The sequence below is a fragment of the Nematolebias whitei genome, chromosome 16 (genome assembly GCF_014905685.2).
Source record: "Nematolebias whitei isolate Nwh7 chromosome 16, NemWhi1, whole genome shotgun sequence".
Classification (NCBI taxonomy): domain Eukaryota; kingdom Metazoa; phylum Chordata; class Actinopteri; order Cyprinodontiformes; family Rivulidae; genus Nematolebias; species Nematolebias whitei.
The window spans coordinates 19,224,537-19,244,862 of NC_056513.1; the positions used below are offsets into that span (position 1 = coordinate 19,224,537).

At 38.1% G+C, this 20,326-nt stretch overlaps 1 protein-coding gene across 2 annotated transcripts in view; it reads right to left on the reverse strand.

The window, feature by feature from the left end:
* Positions 1-8,832: 8,832 nt before the first annotated feature.
* The window catches only part of prkcaa (protein kinase C, alpha, a), a 220,424-nt gene continuing 208,930 nt past the window's right edge, over positions 8,833-20,326 (reverse strand). For both annotated transcript variants that reach the window (XM_037689762.1, XM_037689761.1), the window contains one exon: positions 8,833-9,161. In XM_037689762.1, the coding sequence (XP_037545690.1) occupies positions 9,000-9,161 (162 nt within the window). In that variant the 3' untranslated portion in view covers positions 8,833-8,999. The remainder of the gene's footprint in view (positions 9,162-20,326) is intronic.

The following is a 20,326-nucleotide window of genomic DNA, read 5'->3' on the forward strand; positions in this document are numbered from 1 at the left end:
TTTTTTTTTTTTTTCAGGTTCAGACCTGTAATTACTGTTAATTCCTGAGATCGGGTGGAGTTCTGAAATGATGGCTGGGGTCGGATTTTTTGGATACGAATGCCACCCTATGCTGAACTAACGAAATAATGTTTTTTCTCTGTCAAAGCATCCCCTTCTTTAATTTTTGTTGTGTTTCTGTTTTTTTCTGGTAAAATTTTGTGGTCATTGTTTATAGATTTATTTCCTTTATTATTCATTTCTTGATTTTCTATTTTTCAGCTTGTTTCTAGTGTTTCTGGTGACACCTGTCTCCACTTGTCTTTATGCCAGGTGTTTCCTCTTCACTCATCAGCCCCTGTCCATATTGTCCTTCAACTCTCATGCATCTGCACTCTGTTATTGTGCATGTGCTTCATGCCATGCCTGGGTCTCCTCATTATGTATATATATATTTAATGTATGTCTCGTTACTGTCACAAAAGCTTTTTTTGTCTTATTTAAGCTGGATTAGGTTTGTTCTTCAAGCTTGTTGTGTTTGTCTGCCTTCATGGGTCCAATGCCTACAAATTGTGCAAAGCATACCTGAAGAGGCCTTAAATTTGACCTGCCGGCCCTCAGTCTTGAAGAATTAAGGTACATCTGTAAGTATTTATACAACTATGAAAATATTTTATCCAGTTAATACTATTCCGCTTTGATTTTTGTGTAATTTATGGATGACTAGCTGAATTTAAACATGGCTCATTGATCCAGAACATACATAGGTTTACTCCGTTCATTTGGTTTTGGTACCTGACCTAATCCTGCTGCGGTTGTCACAAACACAGAAACCTACAAAGCTAAAGTTAAATTGGAACAAAAAGAACAGCTGTGATGTCAAATAGTTGTGTGAGAATATGATCTTTAAAACTGGTGTTTTAAAAATGATCTGAATCATGTAGATAGGTTTCATCAATACAGTAATGTGAAATCCAAAGTGAAAAAAATGCAGTTAATTCACTAACAAACTGGAATGAACTCATCACTGAACAAAAAATAAATAAATACACTTCAAGAGCTTTACTTTATTTATAATGCATTTGAAGCATTTCATTGGTTCAACACTATTATAACAAATACAAAATCTTACAGTAATAAGTCACCCCCTCTTACCACTCAGACAGCACTTAATTGACTGCTTGCCAGAAATGAACCATAATTTCCTGCTCTGTTTGAAAAAAGCATGTGTAAGACAGATGGAACCAATCGGGTGATTTCTGAAGAGACTGAGACTGTTAACAAGATAGAAGAGCATCCAAAATTATGCAGACATCAAGGTGAAATACAATTTGAGGAAAAGTTTCTGTAATCAATATAAACTTAGTAAGAAGCAGATTTTTGCCTATTTGTGCACGACTGAATACTCTATGTCTATCATTTTGTACATCTCAGTCCTTTTAATCATTTCTTAATCGCCTTATTGTATATCAAAAATCTGCATTCAGTTCATGCAAAATTCCAGAAACGAAACTTAAGAACACAAACAGAAACAGCTCCATATCATGTGACTTCATCATGACTCAATCATCTTGAGTGCTGTTGTGTCGCGACAGAAGAAACGCTGATTTGTTTGAGTGTTAGGCTTTAAAAGGCATTTGGAAAAGTGACAGCTGGGCTGAGCTCCCAGAAAATATTGAGCTTTTAATTAATTTATCTATGGGCTCTACATACTTCAGACTTCTTGTTGAGGTAAAAGCCCTGGGTATGCCTCAAGCTAAATGTACACATGTGAGTACATTCAGCTGGAGCTATCTGTAAATGTTAAATACTGTACATGGTAACACTTTTATTTTGGGAACAGATAAAAAGGAAGCTCTGATCATTTTAGGTGCACGTGAGGAAAGAAAATATTCAAGAAAAAACACTGAGAGCTTCTGATAACTTTTAATCTCTGATTATTGTGGTTTATTCAGTCTATAAGCAGGGGCGGCAGGACGTAGCAGTGGTTAGTGCTGCCTCTCTGTGCGAAGATCGCAGGTTTGATTCCCAGTCTGGTGTTTTGGGTGTAATTTAAATTCTATCACTGAGCACACATGAGTTTTCTTCCTTTCAAAGACCAAAAACATGCATGTTTGGTTAATTGGTAACTCAAAATCATCCCCGAGTGTGAATGGTTGTTTGTCTCATTTGTCTCTATGTGTCCTTGTGATGGACTTGAGACCTGTCCAGGGTGTCCCCGTCTCTGACTGCTGGACATAAACACCAGCTACCCCAGGACAGGAAAAGGCAAGTAAAAGAAAATTAACTTATAATCTATATAAATATTATGAATATTTTTAGTTCTCAATTCATTCATTCATTCATTCATTCATTCATTCATTCATTCATTCATTCATTCATTCATTCAACCTTTATTTAGACAGATAAGTCACATTGAACCTAGAAGACTCATTTAAATGTGAGATCTGTTTAGACAGACAAAAAGTAGTGAAACTAGACATGTAGGAATTGGAGGTGAAAAAATTCCTATCAGACTTTTTCTTCTTGCCTGAGAAGAAAAACTCTGATATTAAAAAACACCTCGCACAAACAAGCACATAGTGATGTAGACATTCTGCAGAAGGGGGAGACAACGAGAGCGGTGAGCAATGTTCATAGATGCTCTCGAGGGCACTGTAAGAGTTCTGATAAGGATGGAATAATCAGCCAGTGTCCTCTGGTGAGATCCGTAAACATTCTCGAGGGATGTCGGGGAATGGCCAAGGACAACGCCCATGGGAATCCAAGAGTCCTGAAATGATGACACAATGTTTATTCAGCTGGTTTCATCTGGTTATCAGTTGGAAATTCCTCAGGGAGGGGATGGTGAGGATCAGATCACATGTTCTCCAGGCAAATTCAGAAAAGATGACCTTCAAGGCCAGTCAAGGAAGCCAAATTCAGATAAACACACAGATGTTTTGGGGACAGGCAGAACTTAATGACATCTACCTTGAGTCTATGTTGGTCCACTCGGTTCCAAAATGTCCAAATTACATGGCCACATCTGATCCATTCTGCCCAAAGCATTTGAGTCCGGGTACTCGAGGCATGAACCAAGCCATCATAAAGGCAAGCAGCGTGATTGGTCAAAATTTGTTGGTAACGACTTCCTTGATTGTTGATAAAACCAGCAACCAGCCAAATCCAAAAATCTGGAACCAGTTATTGTAAATCCAATTAAATATGTGTCCTTAAAATCCACAAATGGCAGCAGAGATAGACACATCATCAAGTCGTCCAGTCGATGAGATATCCAGCTGCGTGCGTGCCAACAGGGCAAATTGTCTCGCCTAAAGCCTGTCTTCTCTTTGAAGAAATGTTATCAATTGTGTTGAGGGACCAACTGATCAAAACAAGTCCATAATTATGGTTCGGAAGATATGCAAGAGAGGCTCAGAAGCAGTTTCACAGACAGACAGAGCAGCAAAGCAATCATTTGTTAACTTTATTCATTGTGTTCAGATTTATTTTTTGGTCGTACTGCTGTGAAGCTAATCTTTAAAGAAACTGCCTTTTTTTTTTCTTTTTTCCCCCTTTTTTTCTTCAAGTCTATAAGTCTATAAAAGTCTATAAAAGTCTATAAAAGAGGAAAAAAGAAAAAAAAAGGAAAAAAGGGGAAAACAAGACTTGTAATTTACAATTTCAAAATAATACATTCACTTCTATCAGTTTAGAATTTAATGTGTCCATTGTCAGTAAAATGTCCCTGGCTGGTAATGTTACTGATGATCGCTTCTCCAACACAATATCCTTTTTTCATTTAACACCCCCTTCCTACATTTCCTTTTAGCTCAGAGGATAAAAAAAGGTCCAGAATGCACATAATCAATAAAGGCAACTCAACACAAACTCTAAGCTGTATGCACAGAAACGTATAACGTGAATACAGAACACTAAACTGATAAATAAGATGGATTTGTGAAAAACATAAAATCAGCTGTAAACTCTTAGAGAAAATGTTTATTATTCTGTGTTTTCTTAATGTCAAAGACACAAAAACAGCTGCACAGATGTGGACCTTTTTCTCCTCTTCTTTATTTGCATTATCATACATTAGGTACAAATGACACAATCAATTACAAGGTTAAGAATCTGAGACTGGTTTTAAAGGTTTCAGGCTGACGAGGAAAAAGACAACATAGGCCATTTGCAAAATACAACGTTCTTTTGTTTACGGTCTCTGTGGATACATGATAAGTAATTTATGTACAGGGACAGGGGTTGCAGTGATTAAAAAGATAACACAAAGGATTTAGAGAACATACTTCATGGGTTCAGGCATAAGGCATTGTTGCGCATCACTGATTCTGTGCCCCGGATGTCCAGGAGGACAATGCATAAAAAACTGGCTGATTGAGAAACGTTACAACACATTGATCTAAAAAAACAAACAAACAAACAAACAAAAAAACTGAACTAACATTTATTTTAGAAGATGATCTTTTAGATGTTAGATTTGAAAATCTTATAGTTTCTGTTGATTGAAATCTATTAAATAAACTAAAAGAACAAACTTGGCTAACTCCTCTCCGTGTATTAGATGGAACCAACAAAGAAGAAAGAATTTATACCCTGATGCATGCTCAATAATCCAGGTAGAAAAATCCAAAAAAGTTCAATCTGGTCCTCTGGACATTCAAAAAACAAAACAAAGCAAAAAAATATAGAAACGTTTCGTCTCTCATCCATCTTTGAGGAAGTCTCTTGGATGAGAGACGAAACGTTTCTATATTTTTTTGCTTTGTTTTGTTTTTTGAATGACCAGAGGACCAGATTGAACTTTTTTGGAAAGAATTTATACGTTTCTGATCTGAGATTTGGCTGTGAAAAGGAGGAGCATTAATAAAGTGATGGATTGACTCAGGTCAGGCACCAAGGAGGGAGGGATGGGTCAGTGCCACGAGGCACGGGGGGTTCTTCAAAACATTTCTTTTTTTACCAGAATAATTTCATCATCTGCTTATGGTCCTTTCAAACCACCCAGTACTATTTTTAACACAATGTAAATACGTTTGACCGTATTGATAGAGGCACAGAGAGGTAAAGGTAAAGCAAACAGATGGCGGGAAGAGGAGTCTGAAATTGTCATCATTGTATGTTCCCATACAATGGCAAAATTAGTTCTCTGCGTTTAACCCTTCACACGTGAGATGCACCCAGGTGGAGCAGTGGGCAGGTATGTGTGCGCCTGGGGAGCAATTGGGGATTGGGTGTCTTGTCAGAGACACCACAACATGTGGGAATGGCTTGGAGTCGAATCGTGACTTCCTGGTCCCGAGTCGGCTGCCCTGCCTCTACCCCATCTCAGCCCTCGCTCTTTTTCTTTTCTCATTTTCTTAAAGCAGCTCTTTATAAACGGCAAAAGTTTTTGTCTGAATCTAACACTTGCATCTAATTTCTCAGAAACTTTTAAAACATTCACAACTTGGAAGAGGGGGTAAGACAAGCACAGGAAAAAATATTGGAAAATAAGGAGTAAACTAAAAGGTTTATTACACAAGTGATGTTTAATAGGTGGTTTAAGAAAATGAATTTTAAAAAGAAAATGTACAACACATCTGAACAAGGTGGGAAAGGCACAGAGGGAAATAACTTGGTACGGTCGCACCACCTGTGACTTAACAGATTAAGAACACAGCAAGTCAATAAACTTTTTATTAAAGGGATCTAAGAGTATTAATCTTCGGTTTAGCATGGTGGACCCGAGGTTTAAATTAACAACATTTAGAAAAACAACATTTGGAAAAACACAGCATTTGAAAAAAAAAAACAAAACAAAACGGAAATACATTTAAAAAAACGAAATTACATTAAGCCAAACGAGAAGTGGTGAAAACCGGAAGTGGCCAATCGGAAGTGGTTACAAACTGGAAGTGGGGTGAAAACGGATTTATTTATTTATTTTTGGGGGGCTGGGGGAACATTATTTATAGAACACAAGAAAAAAAAAGAAGAAATGATAATCTCAAATGACAAAATGATACACATATGCAAGTAAAGAATCCTCTGACATACCTCCTAAGGTCAACATTTGCACAAACAATTTTACACAATATACATATTCAATTTATTTGAATTTATTTGGAACAGAGAAGTAGCAAAACATATTTAAAAAAGTAAACAAACAATATTTAACTACAATTTATCATTATGTTTTTTTGAAAAATAATTCCATTTTGTCATCACTTCCGGTTTGGCTTAATGTAATTTTTTATTTTGTTTTAATGCAATTCCATTTTTTCTAATGTTATTCGTTTAAACCTCAGGGCCACCGTAGTTTAGTTATAAACAGCAGACTGTTGTTGAAGAAAATGGAGTATGTACTATTAATATTTTAAAGTCTTGAGTAAATCACAGCAGATGTTAAAATAAATGTTTTACAAGGGTTTTTTGTTTTGTTTCAAACCCATTTTTTCCCCAAGAAAATGAAACAAATATAAAAAGTAGCACATCTTTTAAAGTCACTGGCACTTTTAACATATTATGCACAAATTTACCAATTAAGTATATCAAAGTGCACCATGGCAACATGCTACTGTTTTTTTTTTTGTGTGTTTTTTTTTTTTGGCCAACAGGAGAAGCTGCCACACGAAATCATCTTTGTGGTTAAACAGCTAATGTTAGAGTGTTTTTGTTGGGTTCTGGTGTTCTCCAAGTTTGGCACACGCTGAGGGTAATGGAGATGAGAAAACACAAGGAGAGAGTGCAGTTTTGGACAAGGAGGGCAGGGAAAAAAAATCACATTTTTGTTTAGCTGATATCCAGATTTCCCTATACACATAAAAAAAAACCTAAAAAAAAAAAACTGGGGTCATGATGTGTTTTAGAGAAAAGAGCACTGATCTAGAACCAGCAGCAGCAACACTCTGCATCCACCTAAGTCTACAAGCCTCGGTAAGTATCAACATTGTGCAATATTTAGGTAATACTTCTGCTGCTAGCACATGTAGCTAACCTACCTGACTAAGCAGCTGGTTTTAGACCAGCTCAGTCAGGATAACTGTATTAGCTCACTTTGATAATCCAGCCTAATTGTTTTTTTTGTTTCACAAGGTGCCAAGAAGTTTTATGAAGAAGCTACATGCATGACCAAAAGAAATGTGTATTAGTACTGAGATGCAAACGGTGAATTATACTAAAAAAAAAACTCAAGACGCAGACAGAGGGTATCACAAAGCAGGAAGGGTTTACACATTTTGACTTAAAATTATGTTTTTTTACCCCAAGCCTAATACCAATATAAATCTATTGCTAGAAATCCTTTAAGACAACAAGGGGCATGTAATTTCATCGCTGTTAGATTTGAGAGAGTCTTTGACTTTGTAAATCGTTGGACTTTCATTCTACACAGCATGCAGCACTGACCAGATCACACGCATGAACGATGCCTACAAACAGCATGCAGACACAGAAGGACAGTCAGCAGCCACAAACACATCCAATCAACAGTACTGCTAATCATTTAAGGAAGGGGAAATAACACTTTTGATCAATTTGACTAAACAAGTAAAATATAATTTTTACAATTTTCTCAATCTGGACTCTAGTTAAGACATCCAGCTGTTACAAAGATGAACTGCACTGAGTTAGGCTCTCTTTATACAACATACAGATAATGGTTTATATACTTACTGTAATAAAAGCATGTGCATGTGTTGGTATAAAAATGCAACTTTCTATACTTAAAAATAACCCATACTTATTTACAAAAGGAGTTACACAATGATTATTTAAGATAAAATATTAAATCTGATCTAATCGGGAAAATATCTGGAAAATATCGAGGAAAAGGAAGAGAAACCAAAACCTTTTTAAACACGATACAAATGAAAGCAGGGATAACGTGAATAAATTAACAATGGGTATGTTGACTCCAAAACACCTAACAGGTTTGTTTTGAGACAACGGAGTGACTTCGGATGAAACAAAACTGACAAATGTGTTTCATCAACCTCGGTCTGACACTGTATATAACATATTGTATGATTAATACACATCTTCAAATTAGATCAAATTTACTCATGGGTTCCTTTAAAACATTTATGGCCAGAGAGAAGCTTCGTACTCATCAGTGTAGCCAGAAACAGTTAAAACTAACTAATGTCTGAACGTGACACCATGTAAACTGTTTGTTTTTACCACAGCATGCTCTGATACTGCTCGAACACGAAACTGGATGCACGGCCATACAAATGACTGAAGTGTAAAGTTTTAAGCTCAATAAAAGCATGAAAAAGTACTCTGGATTATTACATTTAGCACTTAAAGCCAAGCTAAGTTTTAAAACCTGGAATTAATGCCACTCATACCTAAACGTTTCTCTTCCTTCTGTTTTCACAGGATGCATATGTTCATCTGTTTGTTGCTTTTCATGGACTTGCTACACATAGAAGAGCTGAGACTGGTTGAAAACAATTTTACTCAAAAAAGAAAGAAAAGAAAAAAGTTATTGGTATACAATCACCATGAGACGACATGAAGCTGTAAACTCGATACAGGAAATATTGAATCACAAAGTGCTGTTTCGACGCCTGCACCACCTGTTCAAATTTTTGGCTATAGTGTCTACACCGCGTCAGGCGTGTTAGGGTTATGTTTGGCGACAAACTGTTTCTCACCAGTTAGATCTACTGAAATCAGTTCAATCCACTGTGATTTGTAAACAGATTATTTTATTATCTAATTCATACTCTGGCATAGATCTACAAAGTCTGGCATCTTTTTGTCCTAATGCCTCCAGAGATACATCCTTCTACAGTGAGTGACCACCGTTGTTAAAGAATGTCTCGTGGTTGACTATGACCCAAACTAATTTATCAATCTATACTGGTGAAAATATTGTACAAAACAAATGTGCATGCCCTTGACTCCTGCTTAGCAATTACACCGACACATTAGGGAGTTTTGAGGGATTTGAAGCTTTAATCAGATGTTGACGGTTTCTTGAAGTGGGTGGCAGTGATCAGGGAGCATCTTTGGAGGTTTTACCATCCTTCTCATACATTGTTGGTTTGCGGGTGTTCAAACTGTGGGTTGATGAAGGAGAACCCTCCAAAGTCGGTCTGGTCGATGTTGGCTATAACCAGCTCATCGGGTGGTGTGAGCTGGGGTTGGGTGCGTGTGAAGAACTTGTCAAAGTTCTCTGCTGCTTTGCCACACTGTAGAAAAGACAGATGGAGAAGGAAGTGTCAGGTAGATGATGGACATGGACAAACAGCTAGGAAGAATCTAATCCAGTAACAGTAGTGCATGGCATACCACTCTGCAAAAGCCAATACACAGCAGGTCTGGGAAGACACCAGTTGTCACCATTGTCTTTGAATTTTTCTACAAATGAGCCCCATATCAGGGACACCCACAGAGGTCTTAAAAATGTCATTGAAACATTCCAACAAAGTTCAGTCTGCACGGTTTCTTTTTTTGTTGCAACGTTTCGTCCTTCATCCAAAGGACTTCATCAGTCTGAGGAGCCACAACAAACTCAATCCCACAAGCAGTGAACCCACATAGAGGACCAACCAGTTTGCTGGTGATAAGATGGTTTCTGGGACCTGCCCTCTCTCCCGTTAACTCCTCTGAGGCAGCCATAGCCAAAGTGGTTCAAAACATCAAAGTTTATGCTCAGTAATTCAGGTTAAAAAAAAAAATCTGGATTTTCTTTGAGGTTTTGAACCACTTTGGGCTGCCTGGCACATCCCACAAACCATCTTAACACCAGCAAACTGGTTGGCCCACTATCTGAGTGCGCTGCTTGTGGGACTGAGTTTGTTGTGGCTCCTCGGACTGATGAAGTCCTTTGGATGATGAAGGATGAAATGTTTCAACAAAAGAAGAAACCGTCCAGAGGACCTGAGTGAACTTTGTTGGATTTTTTTTACCTGGATTATTGAAGATCATTAAAACATTGTTAGTTAACTTTGTCACAATTCGTATGACTAAATGAAAACAAACAAAAGCATGAATGAACAATCCATTTGTAACTTCTGCTTCTTCAAACAGCCGATTTCCTTGGACGACAGAAAAATGGGCAACATGTTGCACCTAAAACTGAAATCATGCTGTGAAAACAGTGGAAACAGATCTAATAAACTTTATAATAATAATATAAGTGCTATGTGATGTCATCATTGTACGTTCCCATACAATGGTGAAATTGGTTCTCTGCATTTAGCCCATCACACCTGGGATACACCCAGGTGGGGCGGTGGGCAGCTATGTGAGAGCCCAGGGAGCAATTAGGGATTAGGTGTGTTGCTCTGAGACACCACAACATGTGGGAATGGCTGGGGATTGAGCCTGTGGCTCTTGGGTCCAGAGTTGGCTGCCCTCCCTCTACCCCATCTCGGCCCCCATCATAACTCATCCATTTCAATAGTAAACAAACATGGACACATCCGTGGAGCAGCAATTAATATTTACCCAAAACAAATAGAGGAAATAGTATCAGCACCATCATCATTCTGAATAGACAATTCCACCGACCTGACAAACCGACGATTTGCAAAACCTTCATTTAGGCTACAGCATGAAGGTACAAGAAGATCACAGAAAACTTAGTGCGTTTAGACAAAATACAAATTGTCAGTATGTGGGTTATCAAATCATAGATGAAAACAAGTCATGTCAAATGGTAAAAGCAACAATGCCTACAACTTTTCTTATTTGTACAAAGTAATTTATATAAGTATCTCACTCTTTAAAGATCCCCTTGGCTTAAAGTTTTGAAATATATATTTTAAGTTGTTTGAATAGGTGCTGGCTGGGCAGCACGTTGGCACAACTGGTAGAGCTGCTGCCTCTCAGTGAGCAGGTTAACCTGGTTCAAATCCCAGTCCGGGGACCTTTCTGGGTGGAGTTTGCATGTTCTCTCTGTGCTTGCGTGGGTTTTCTCCGGGTACTCCGGTTTCCTCCCACAGACCAAAAACATGCAAATTAGGCTGATTGGTAACTCTAAATTATCCGTAGGTGTGAGAGAATGAATGGTTGTTTGTCTCTGTGTGTCCCTGGGATGGACTGGAGACCTGTCCAGGGTGTCCCTCGCCTCTCGCACAGTGATGGCTGGACATGGGCACCAGTGACCCCCGCGACCCCAAAAGGAACAAGCGGGTAAAAGATAATAAATGGATGAATAGATGCCTGTGCCATATCACATTATTATGGCTGTATACTTCAAATATTGTTTCTAATAAAGCCCATGCATTGAAAACATCACATCTCTGATATCTTAAACCTTGTTCAAATATTTTGCAGCCATGAGATGAAATATTTTCAGTTTTTCTGAAAAAAGTTCTAAAGAAGCTGCTGACTATCATTGCTGCTGATCTTATGCTGCTGATTTATTTCAAACTGCTGTGTTCATTTGTACTCATCTGCTCAAACAGACTCATGTTCGTGCTGCTGTTGTTCGGAGTATTGTTTTTGTACTATTAGTGCTTAGTGTATTCTTAGTTTAGCGTATTTCTTAGTGCTTAGTGTATTTTTTATTTTTTTTTTAATTTACCCTTTATTTATACAGGTAGTTTCATTGAGTCACGAGAACTCATTTTCAAGAGAGACCTGTTTCGGGAGCAAATGATGGAGGTTAAGGGCCATGCTCAAGGGCCCAGAGTGGGGCAAATGACGGTGGCGGTAGGTGTAGGTGTTTCACCTTTTCCACCCACATTTTGATGTCAGTCCGGGGAATTGAACCTGCAACTTTCCGATCACAGGCCCATCTTCTCTAACCTCTGCGCCACTACTCCAATTAATATTCTTAGTTTAGCATATTTCTTAGTTCATATCTTAGACCTTATTACTGTTTTTCTTTACAATATATACTTTTGTTGGATGTAACTGGGTGGGACCTTGTGTACACAATTTCGTTACATGTGGTGTGAATGACAAATAAAGAAACCTGAATTTGTTTTGCGCTCTCCTAAATGCTAACCACAAAATGCAAACTAAACAGGTTATAGGCATTCTGAAAATGTTTGTTGAACGGCAAAGTCAAAAGTTGTTTCATAGAAACCAGACAACTGGCTGTCAGGTATATATGTGAACATCTTCTGCTCTTGTGTTTTGTTTTTTTTTGGTCTCAAATGCACTCTCAGACTCCATCATAAGTTTATTCAGAAGCTTTGACATGTTGTATTAACAGTGGGTCACTTCATGTGGAAAACAGCTATAAATTGCTGTTTTGCAGAGCCACATTAGAAGGGAGGCATACCCTAAATTAACTGATCATATTGTCATATTTGATTTTGGATTTTTAATTTTTTTCTTCTTCTTTCGGCTGCTCCCTTTTTAGGGGTCGCCACAAATAACAAAAATTTCTAAAAAATACACCTAAGGAGTGAAGAAACCCCAGTCTAACAAGTAGTAGTTTGAGATCTGTGACTGTATCAAGAAACATGAAACAAGTGCTGATTACCGGTAGTTTGGTTTTAATTGATTTCCTTTAAAAAAGATTTAGAAGTCTGCTGCTTTCTGTTATATATTAACTCTAGTCCTTGTCTGCACTGGTTGTTTGTTTGAGAAGGCACAAATTGTACTTCCTGCCCAGCTTCGTAGTGTTTTTTTTTTTGAGAGTTCTGATATTTGCAAAGTGAAGGGGCACAGCAGGTGGCCAGTCCCATCTACTGGTCCTTCATGTTGCGTTTGTTTATGAAAGCCCTAAAAATAAAGCTGTTTGGGTTCAATGAATAGCAAAAGACTATAAATGTTCTCTTAGGATGCTGCTAAAATTTCAACCTCAGGATTTCGTTTTATAGGACAAATCTGATTACTCTTAAATTAATAATAATTTCTTAGATGTTTTTTTTTTTTCTCATCTCCATTTAAAAATGGAGCAAACAATTGAAAGAACCACCGTAGGAACGAGTAAGCAAAGAATGCCAGAAGTCTGTAATCCTCATTCGTGAGTCCACCTACACACGAGATTCACATTAATGGTTGAATGCTTTTGAAAACAAACACAACGCACACGCACACATGCAAAGCATGATAAGCATTCGTGTTTCGTTCTGGAGCTATGCCCCTGCAGATGCTTATTTGTAATCGGTGAAAATTTTATGGAGCTGCAACCTGTGACCTCAGCAGAAATAAGGCTTGATGAAGACCAAAGCATAACTAAATCTACAACTTACATAAAATATGGTATTCATTTTCCAGTTACTGTTAATATTTAGTAAGAATTACCATTCTTTGTTAAATGCTACTCTAGTCATCCATAGTCCTTAATACCTTGAAAAAAAAAGCACACTTATCTTTGGTTTAGATGCATGATGTTTTATACAAGAGACAACCCTCAGTAAGTCAGGACACTTCCTTCCTGTTTGGTTTCAGTCTCTTCTAATCAATTTTACTGTTTATATTTGCACAGTTTGAGCCCACAGCTGACTGTGAGCTGGCTTTGAAGGTCCTGACTAACTCATGACTAACTGACCTTTTCAACTGTTGTCCTCCATTCACAGACAGGACATCACTGTCAGCACAAGTCTATGTATGTTTCTATTTACATGAATCTCTGTGTGCATCAGCAGCTGTTTGTGTCTCAGTCCCTCTCTGTGTTAAGGCATCCCTGTGAGTAAAGGTACTGACAGTTCTGCTTTTATTTTTGGTTCACTGAGAAGGGGGGACAGAGCGCGTCAGTTGATTTAACCGTGATGAACACAGCTGAACGTAAGTAAAACACGAGAGCACAGATGTGTCCAAAGTGATTGTGTTTGTGTATGTGAGGGTTTTTGGACTGTGATCGCTGCCACCACCAGGTGACATTTGCCCCAAGCCACCACTACTCTGCCAGGCTGAGACAGATGATGGGACACACTACAAGATGGTACGCAAATATGGCTGCACGTGTTTGTGTGTTTGGCTCCTGAACGTACTCCCCTCCCCATACAGCGTACACCTAATCACCAGCATCCTTCAAATCCTGTGCATCTTTGTCCACTTGTCTTCTATACATCAGTAACTATTTATGAACCACATGAAACAATGTACTTTTAAATTTGGCCTACAACAATTTTGAACCCCACAAATGTCACTTTTTTTATAATCCAGTTACTCCTTGTGACATCTGGCTTCCAGGCAACACCCCAAAGCATACTGTATGTGGGATGAAGTATCAGCAGCATCTGATGAAATTCTTGACAATGTTTTATTTATTTCAATGTGTCTTTTTTCACAGAAATAACCCAAGCATGAAGATTTGTGGCTATGCCCTAGCATAGCATGTATGTGTATGTATGTATATTTACATGTACATATGCATATGTATATACATGTATATGTATGCTTAGATGTGTATACATGTATATGTATATAGGTTAATCATGAATGTGGTTCATGATTAGTAGATGATGATCATGTAGTACTTGTGCATTCTGCTTATTTTTTGTGTGCATTATTTCACATGTGTTTTTTTTCTGTATAATTAGAACATGCTACTGGATACCTCAAATTTCCCCCTGGGATTAATAAAGTATCTATCATATCTATCCATCTATCTCCTATCCATCATCCATCCATCCATATATCCATATATCCATCCATCCATATATCCATATATCCATATATCCATATATCCATCCATCCATCCATCCATCCATCCATCCATCCATCCATCCATCCATCCATCCATCCATCCATCCATCCATCCATCCATCCATCTATGCATCGTATCTATCCATTTATGCATCCTATCCGTCCATCCATCCATCCATCCATCTATGCATCGTATCTATCCATTTATGCATCCTATCCGTCCATCTGTCTGTCTATTTTTATTTACTTAACTTACAAATATTACATATATACATATATATATTTGCATAGATGTAGGATAATATGCCTACTTGTTGCTCTGTTATAACACAAAACCTTTTAACTTGTCACTATCTGTCTGTCTGTCCGTCCATCCGTCTGTCCGTCCATCTATCTTGTCATCTATCATCTATCTATCATATCTATCATATCCATCTATCTACTGTACATCTAGCATAGTGTGTTCCTTAATTGCAATACAGAGTGCTTAACTGAAGAAAATGACTATGGATAGACTAAGGAGTTCTGAAATGATGAAATAGAATAAAGCAACATTTTATAGTATGAAGGTAGAGACATTCAGTTGCTCTTTTAGTAAAGCATACATCTCCCATTGGGCACTGTGTGATTCAGGCAAAGCTTACTGGGAGAATCCCGGCCCTCCCATACATTGACACCATGTCCTACACAAGCTTTTGACCTACTTCCTCTCATCTTTAATCTCTCTCCCTCTCAGTGCATGCATGCGTGCATACAGATGTGCACGCCTCTGCACTCAAGTATATTAAAGACCATTCTCCTACTTAGGAAGATAAATGAGTGCTTGCCTCTATTAGGGTTTTGCCACAACACACACAAATGCACACATGCACACACTAGCTCCGTGTTTTCTACTTCCACATTCCCTGAAGCTAGTTGTACACAAAACACACTCCTGTTTTCGCTGAAATGTTTTGCTTTCTTTGTTGAATTGCTTTCTTGAGTGAACAGTTCACATGGGGATTGGCCATTTGAGTTTAAATGCTTTTTAAATGAAGACTGTAAATGTAAGTTTCACTCTTGGTTTTTTTTTTTTGTTCTCAGTGACGCTGTTTTGTTGTAACACTCATCAACATTTAATCAACTTATTTTATAATTTAGTAATGTGCATAAATAACAATGCACAGCTGAAACCATTTACTTTTACTCAAGATAAATTTTAGGTTTTAGCTGTGTTTGTAAAACTATAAGTGCTACAAAGTTAGTGGTTTGAAACCCTCCAGGGTTTATTAAAATCACAAATTTGTAGTTATTATTTTATCCATGGTTAACAAGCGGTACGTCGATGTCCCTCATTGTTGAGGGATTTAAATGGTGAATGTTTGTAGTTTTCAAGATGTGTTTTTCTGAGTTGAAATTGAACAGGTAACGTAGGAAAACTAATATTTTTGGTGCAAGATATTCAAGTGGGTAGTAGTCACACAGAGTTTTATGTTTGTTTGCTTTTTTCTTGTCTGAGGCAGCGCAAAGTGACAGACCCAGGCAGGTGGAGGGACCAATTTTATCCATAACCAGGTACAATGGAGGAGCCAGGAGGTGGCCAATGGTGACCTTGGCCACTTCACCTCCTTTTCAAATTATCATGCTCACAACATGAACCAATAAAAGGCTGATATTTTAGACTAATGGAAATAAGGTATTTCCAATTCCCCCTCTTTGCTCCATGACGGGGGACAACAATGACAGAAAAGTTCTTAAAGGAATTCTTTTTCCCACTCAAAATAAATCTCTTTAAATTTGACTTTCAACAAAATTAAAAACAAATACCAGCTACAGTTTGACGTTATAAACTAGGCTTTCAAATTTATAGACATAACTAAAACTAAGCACACTAAAGCTCATCAGAGACTCTACTTCCTCAGGCGGCTGAGGCGAGCTGGTCTGGGAAGCTCAGTCCTCACCTCCTTCTACAGGTGTGCAGTGGAGAGCATCCTGTGCTCCAGCATCAACGTGTGGCATGGAGGCTGCACAGCTGCAGAAAGAAAAGCTTTGCAGAGAGTGGTGAAGGCTGCACAGAAGACTGTTGGAGGCAGTCTCCCCACCATCTACACCTCCAGATGCAGGAAGAGAGCCACCTGCATCATGAAGGACCCCACTCACCCAGCACACACACTTTTTGCCCCGCTCTCCTCAGGAAGGTTAAGGAGCATTAAGTGTGAAACCACTAGACTGAGGAACAGATTTTACCCTGAGACTGTTAGACTCATGAATCTCTAACTAGAATAATCACTGTGAAAAATCACATCATGTTGCTGCTGATCTGTTTCATGTTGCTACTGATCTGTTTCATGTTGCTGCTGGTCTGTTTCATGTTGCTACTGCTCTGTTTCATGTTGCAACTGATCTGTTTCATGTTGCTACTGATCTGTTTCATGTTGCTGCTGATCTGTTTTATGTTGCTGCTGATTTGTTTCATGTTGTTGCTGATCTGTTTCATGTTGCAACTGATCTGTTTCATGTTGCTACTGATCTGTTTCATGTTGCTGCTGATCTGCTTTATGTTGCTGCTGATTTGTTTCATGTTGCTGCTGATCTGTTTCATGTTGCAACTGATCTGTTTCATGTTGCTGCTGCTCTGTTTCATGTTGCTGCTGATCTGTTTTATGTTGCTGCTGATTTGTTTCATGTTGCTGCTGATCAGTTTCATGTTGTTGCTGATCTGTTTCATGTTGCTACTGATCTGTTTCATGTTGCTGCTGATCTGTTTCATGTTGCTGCTGATCTGTTTTATGTTGCTGCTGATTTGTTTCATGTTGCTGCTGATCTGTTTCATGTTGATGTGTTCATTCGTACTCATCTGCTCACACAGACTCATGTTCGTGCTGCTGTTCGGCGCATTGTTTTTATGCTGTTAGTGCTTGGTGTATTTTTAGTTAACATTTTTCTTGGTTCATATCTTAGATCTTATTACTGTTTTTCTTTTACATTTTAATATTTTTGTTGGATGTAACTGGGACCCTGTGTATACAATTTTTTTTTCACCACATGTACCAAACAAATGTAACAAATAAAGAACCTTGAATTCTTGAATCGTTGAAAAGCTTGGCGTGTTAAGGCAATAATTCCAAGGAAAGTTTCAGGTTATAGTAACATACCAGTTAATTTGAAAGTGAAACTGTTTGAGTTTGAAGAATTTCTTTTTTAAAACAAATTATATCTACCATAAACAGAAATACTGATCGCATTATTTAAATAGATTTTAATATATTATAACGCGTAAATTGAAAAAGAAAATTCAGACACACATAGTCCAGTCACAGGAGCGCTTGTCTCTTTCCCTCCGTCTCAGAGTTGCTGTGAGTCACAACTCATTCATCGTGCCATCAGGTTTCATGTGAGTGAGTGTATGTTTGTGTCCATGTACCCTATGCAACATGCATATCCATTCCTTGGATTCTGCTCCAAGACTTTTGTGTAATGATGAACTCCTCCCACTCAACATCAGTCTGCCTCTTTCCTTTTATTTACAATGATTCAGCAGATTTAGATTTGACCTACTTTTCCTCATCCTGCTTCCCTTTGGGTCACAAGGAAGATCGAGCATCCGGGTGTGAAATAAGGGGACATCACATGTGTTTTTCATACAAGAACAAAAAAGCCACACTGTTGGCTCGTGTTTTGTTACCCACAGGAGATTTTCTGTGAAGTGACATCACTAACCACAATAATTATGGATTTACACTAACATAGCCTGCTTTGACACTTGTCCTCTGTGCTATCTCAGGTCCTGGTCCAACAGATGCAGATGGTCTGAATGTCTCAGCTGGGCGCAGCTGGTGTACTCATTGCTCTTTCATAGCTGTCACAGCAGGATGAAGTGAAGTTGAGCAGCAGGAAACAAAAAAACAAAACAGGAAGAAGCAAAGAGGAGGAGGATCTGGGTGAGAGAAACAAGGTGGATCAGGTGAAGGGTGAGAAGGAGACGTGCAGTGACAGCTGTTTACTGATGACGCACTCAGGAACAACATTATTACATGGCATAATGAAAAGGGCATTTTAGTGAAGGTGACCATGGCTACCATAAAAAAATTGTTTTTTTTTATTGCTCTCTTTCCATCTCCATCATTTTCTGAGCTATATTCGAACCTCAGCTAACACACAGCTTTTCTACAACACACAACACTTCCACTCAGCAGGAGACTGCAAAGATAGAGAGGGTCACATTTTTTGTCAGAATTGGAGCCTGTGGTTGAACCAGTGGAGAACGTGGAGAACTAACGTTTTTAAAAATGAATATGTAAAACACACAAACAGATAATATTAAAGGAACTATATACTATACTGTACTGCACTGCACTGCACTATACTGTACTATATTCTTGTGTTATGTTTTTTTCCTAAGTAATGCATGTACATGAACTCTGCACTGAACTATAACAATAACAACAATAACAATAACATCAACAATAATAATAATAATAATAATAAGACATGATTAAATTAGAATTAAAATTAACATTAAAACAAAATAAAACATTAATACCTGTAAAGTAACGGTATTTAAAAACATCTTAACAAGATTGCAATTCACTTTTAATAAATAAATAATGCAATTTAACAGAATTTTAACATTTTACATATATATATATTTTTTTTTTTCTTTGTTTTTACCATGTAACAAATGCAATATGGATCTGTGTTTTAATAACACTAAAGCGTTTTACTAGATATCAGAGTGACTTATGTTTATTGTTAATGTCAGGGGAATTCAGGTAAAGGTTTATGAATGTTTATTTAATGTTAAATTAATGTTGAACCATGTGTGTGAGTCACAAGAGTTGTTTTCCTCTCAGAGAGGAGCTGCATGTGCAGCTGGTGCACCAAGGTCAACTCCGAGTCTGAGCTGAGAGGCCGAGGTCATCGTGCTGATATCTATCCATCCATCCATTTTCTTTACCCGCTTATTCCATTTTGGGTCACAGGGGTCGCTGGTGCCCATGTCCAGCAATCACTGTGCGAGGGGCGGGGTACACCCTGGACAGGTCGCAAGTCTATCACAGCATCGTGCTGATAAGCGTGTATAAAAAAAAACACTTGTTGTACACTGTCCGGCGCAGATTCTCATGATGAGACTCTAAGCATGCAGCAATTTATAGTTTTAAAGCAAATATGTTAAAATTCTTGATAGGTTCTGTATTGTCTGACCTAAATGACCTCAGAAAAGCAATGGTTTTGCCCATCAGTCTTTGAAGAGTTTTGTCTTGTTTCCTTGGCACTGTGTTAACTTCAGCTGATTACGCAGGACTCCAAACTGCCACGACCTCTGCTTTCAGAGGTATTTCGCCTTACAAACCTTACTTTTAGTAGGTGTATCTGATTAGCAACCGCTCACTGCTCCTTACCCTTCCAATCCTTTGGAAGTAGTAAAAAGATACTTGGTACAGCTGGCTTCTGCATTTTGCCTTTGATGCGTATGACTGGGAAACTTTGCTGACTAACTTTTATTTAACCAGACAAATCCCAATGAGATCGCAGATTTGTTTTGCAAGAGGCCTGAGCCTGAAGGCAACCTAACATGATTGTTTTTAGACTGTGGGAGGAAACCAAAGTACCCCGAAAAATCCCACGCAAACACAAGAAGAACATGCAAACTCCACACAGAAAGACCTCAGGTCCAAACCAGGGATCAAACTCAGGACCTTCTTGCTGTGAGGCAACAGTGCTAACCACTGAGCCACCGTGCTTTTGAGACCAATTAAAAATTGTTGTTTTTTATCATCAACTGGTATGCAAACCACTCACTGTTATGTGAGTGGTTTGC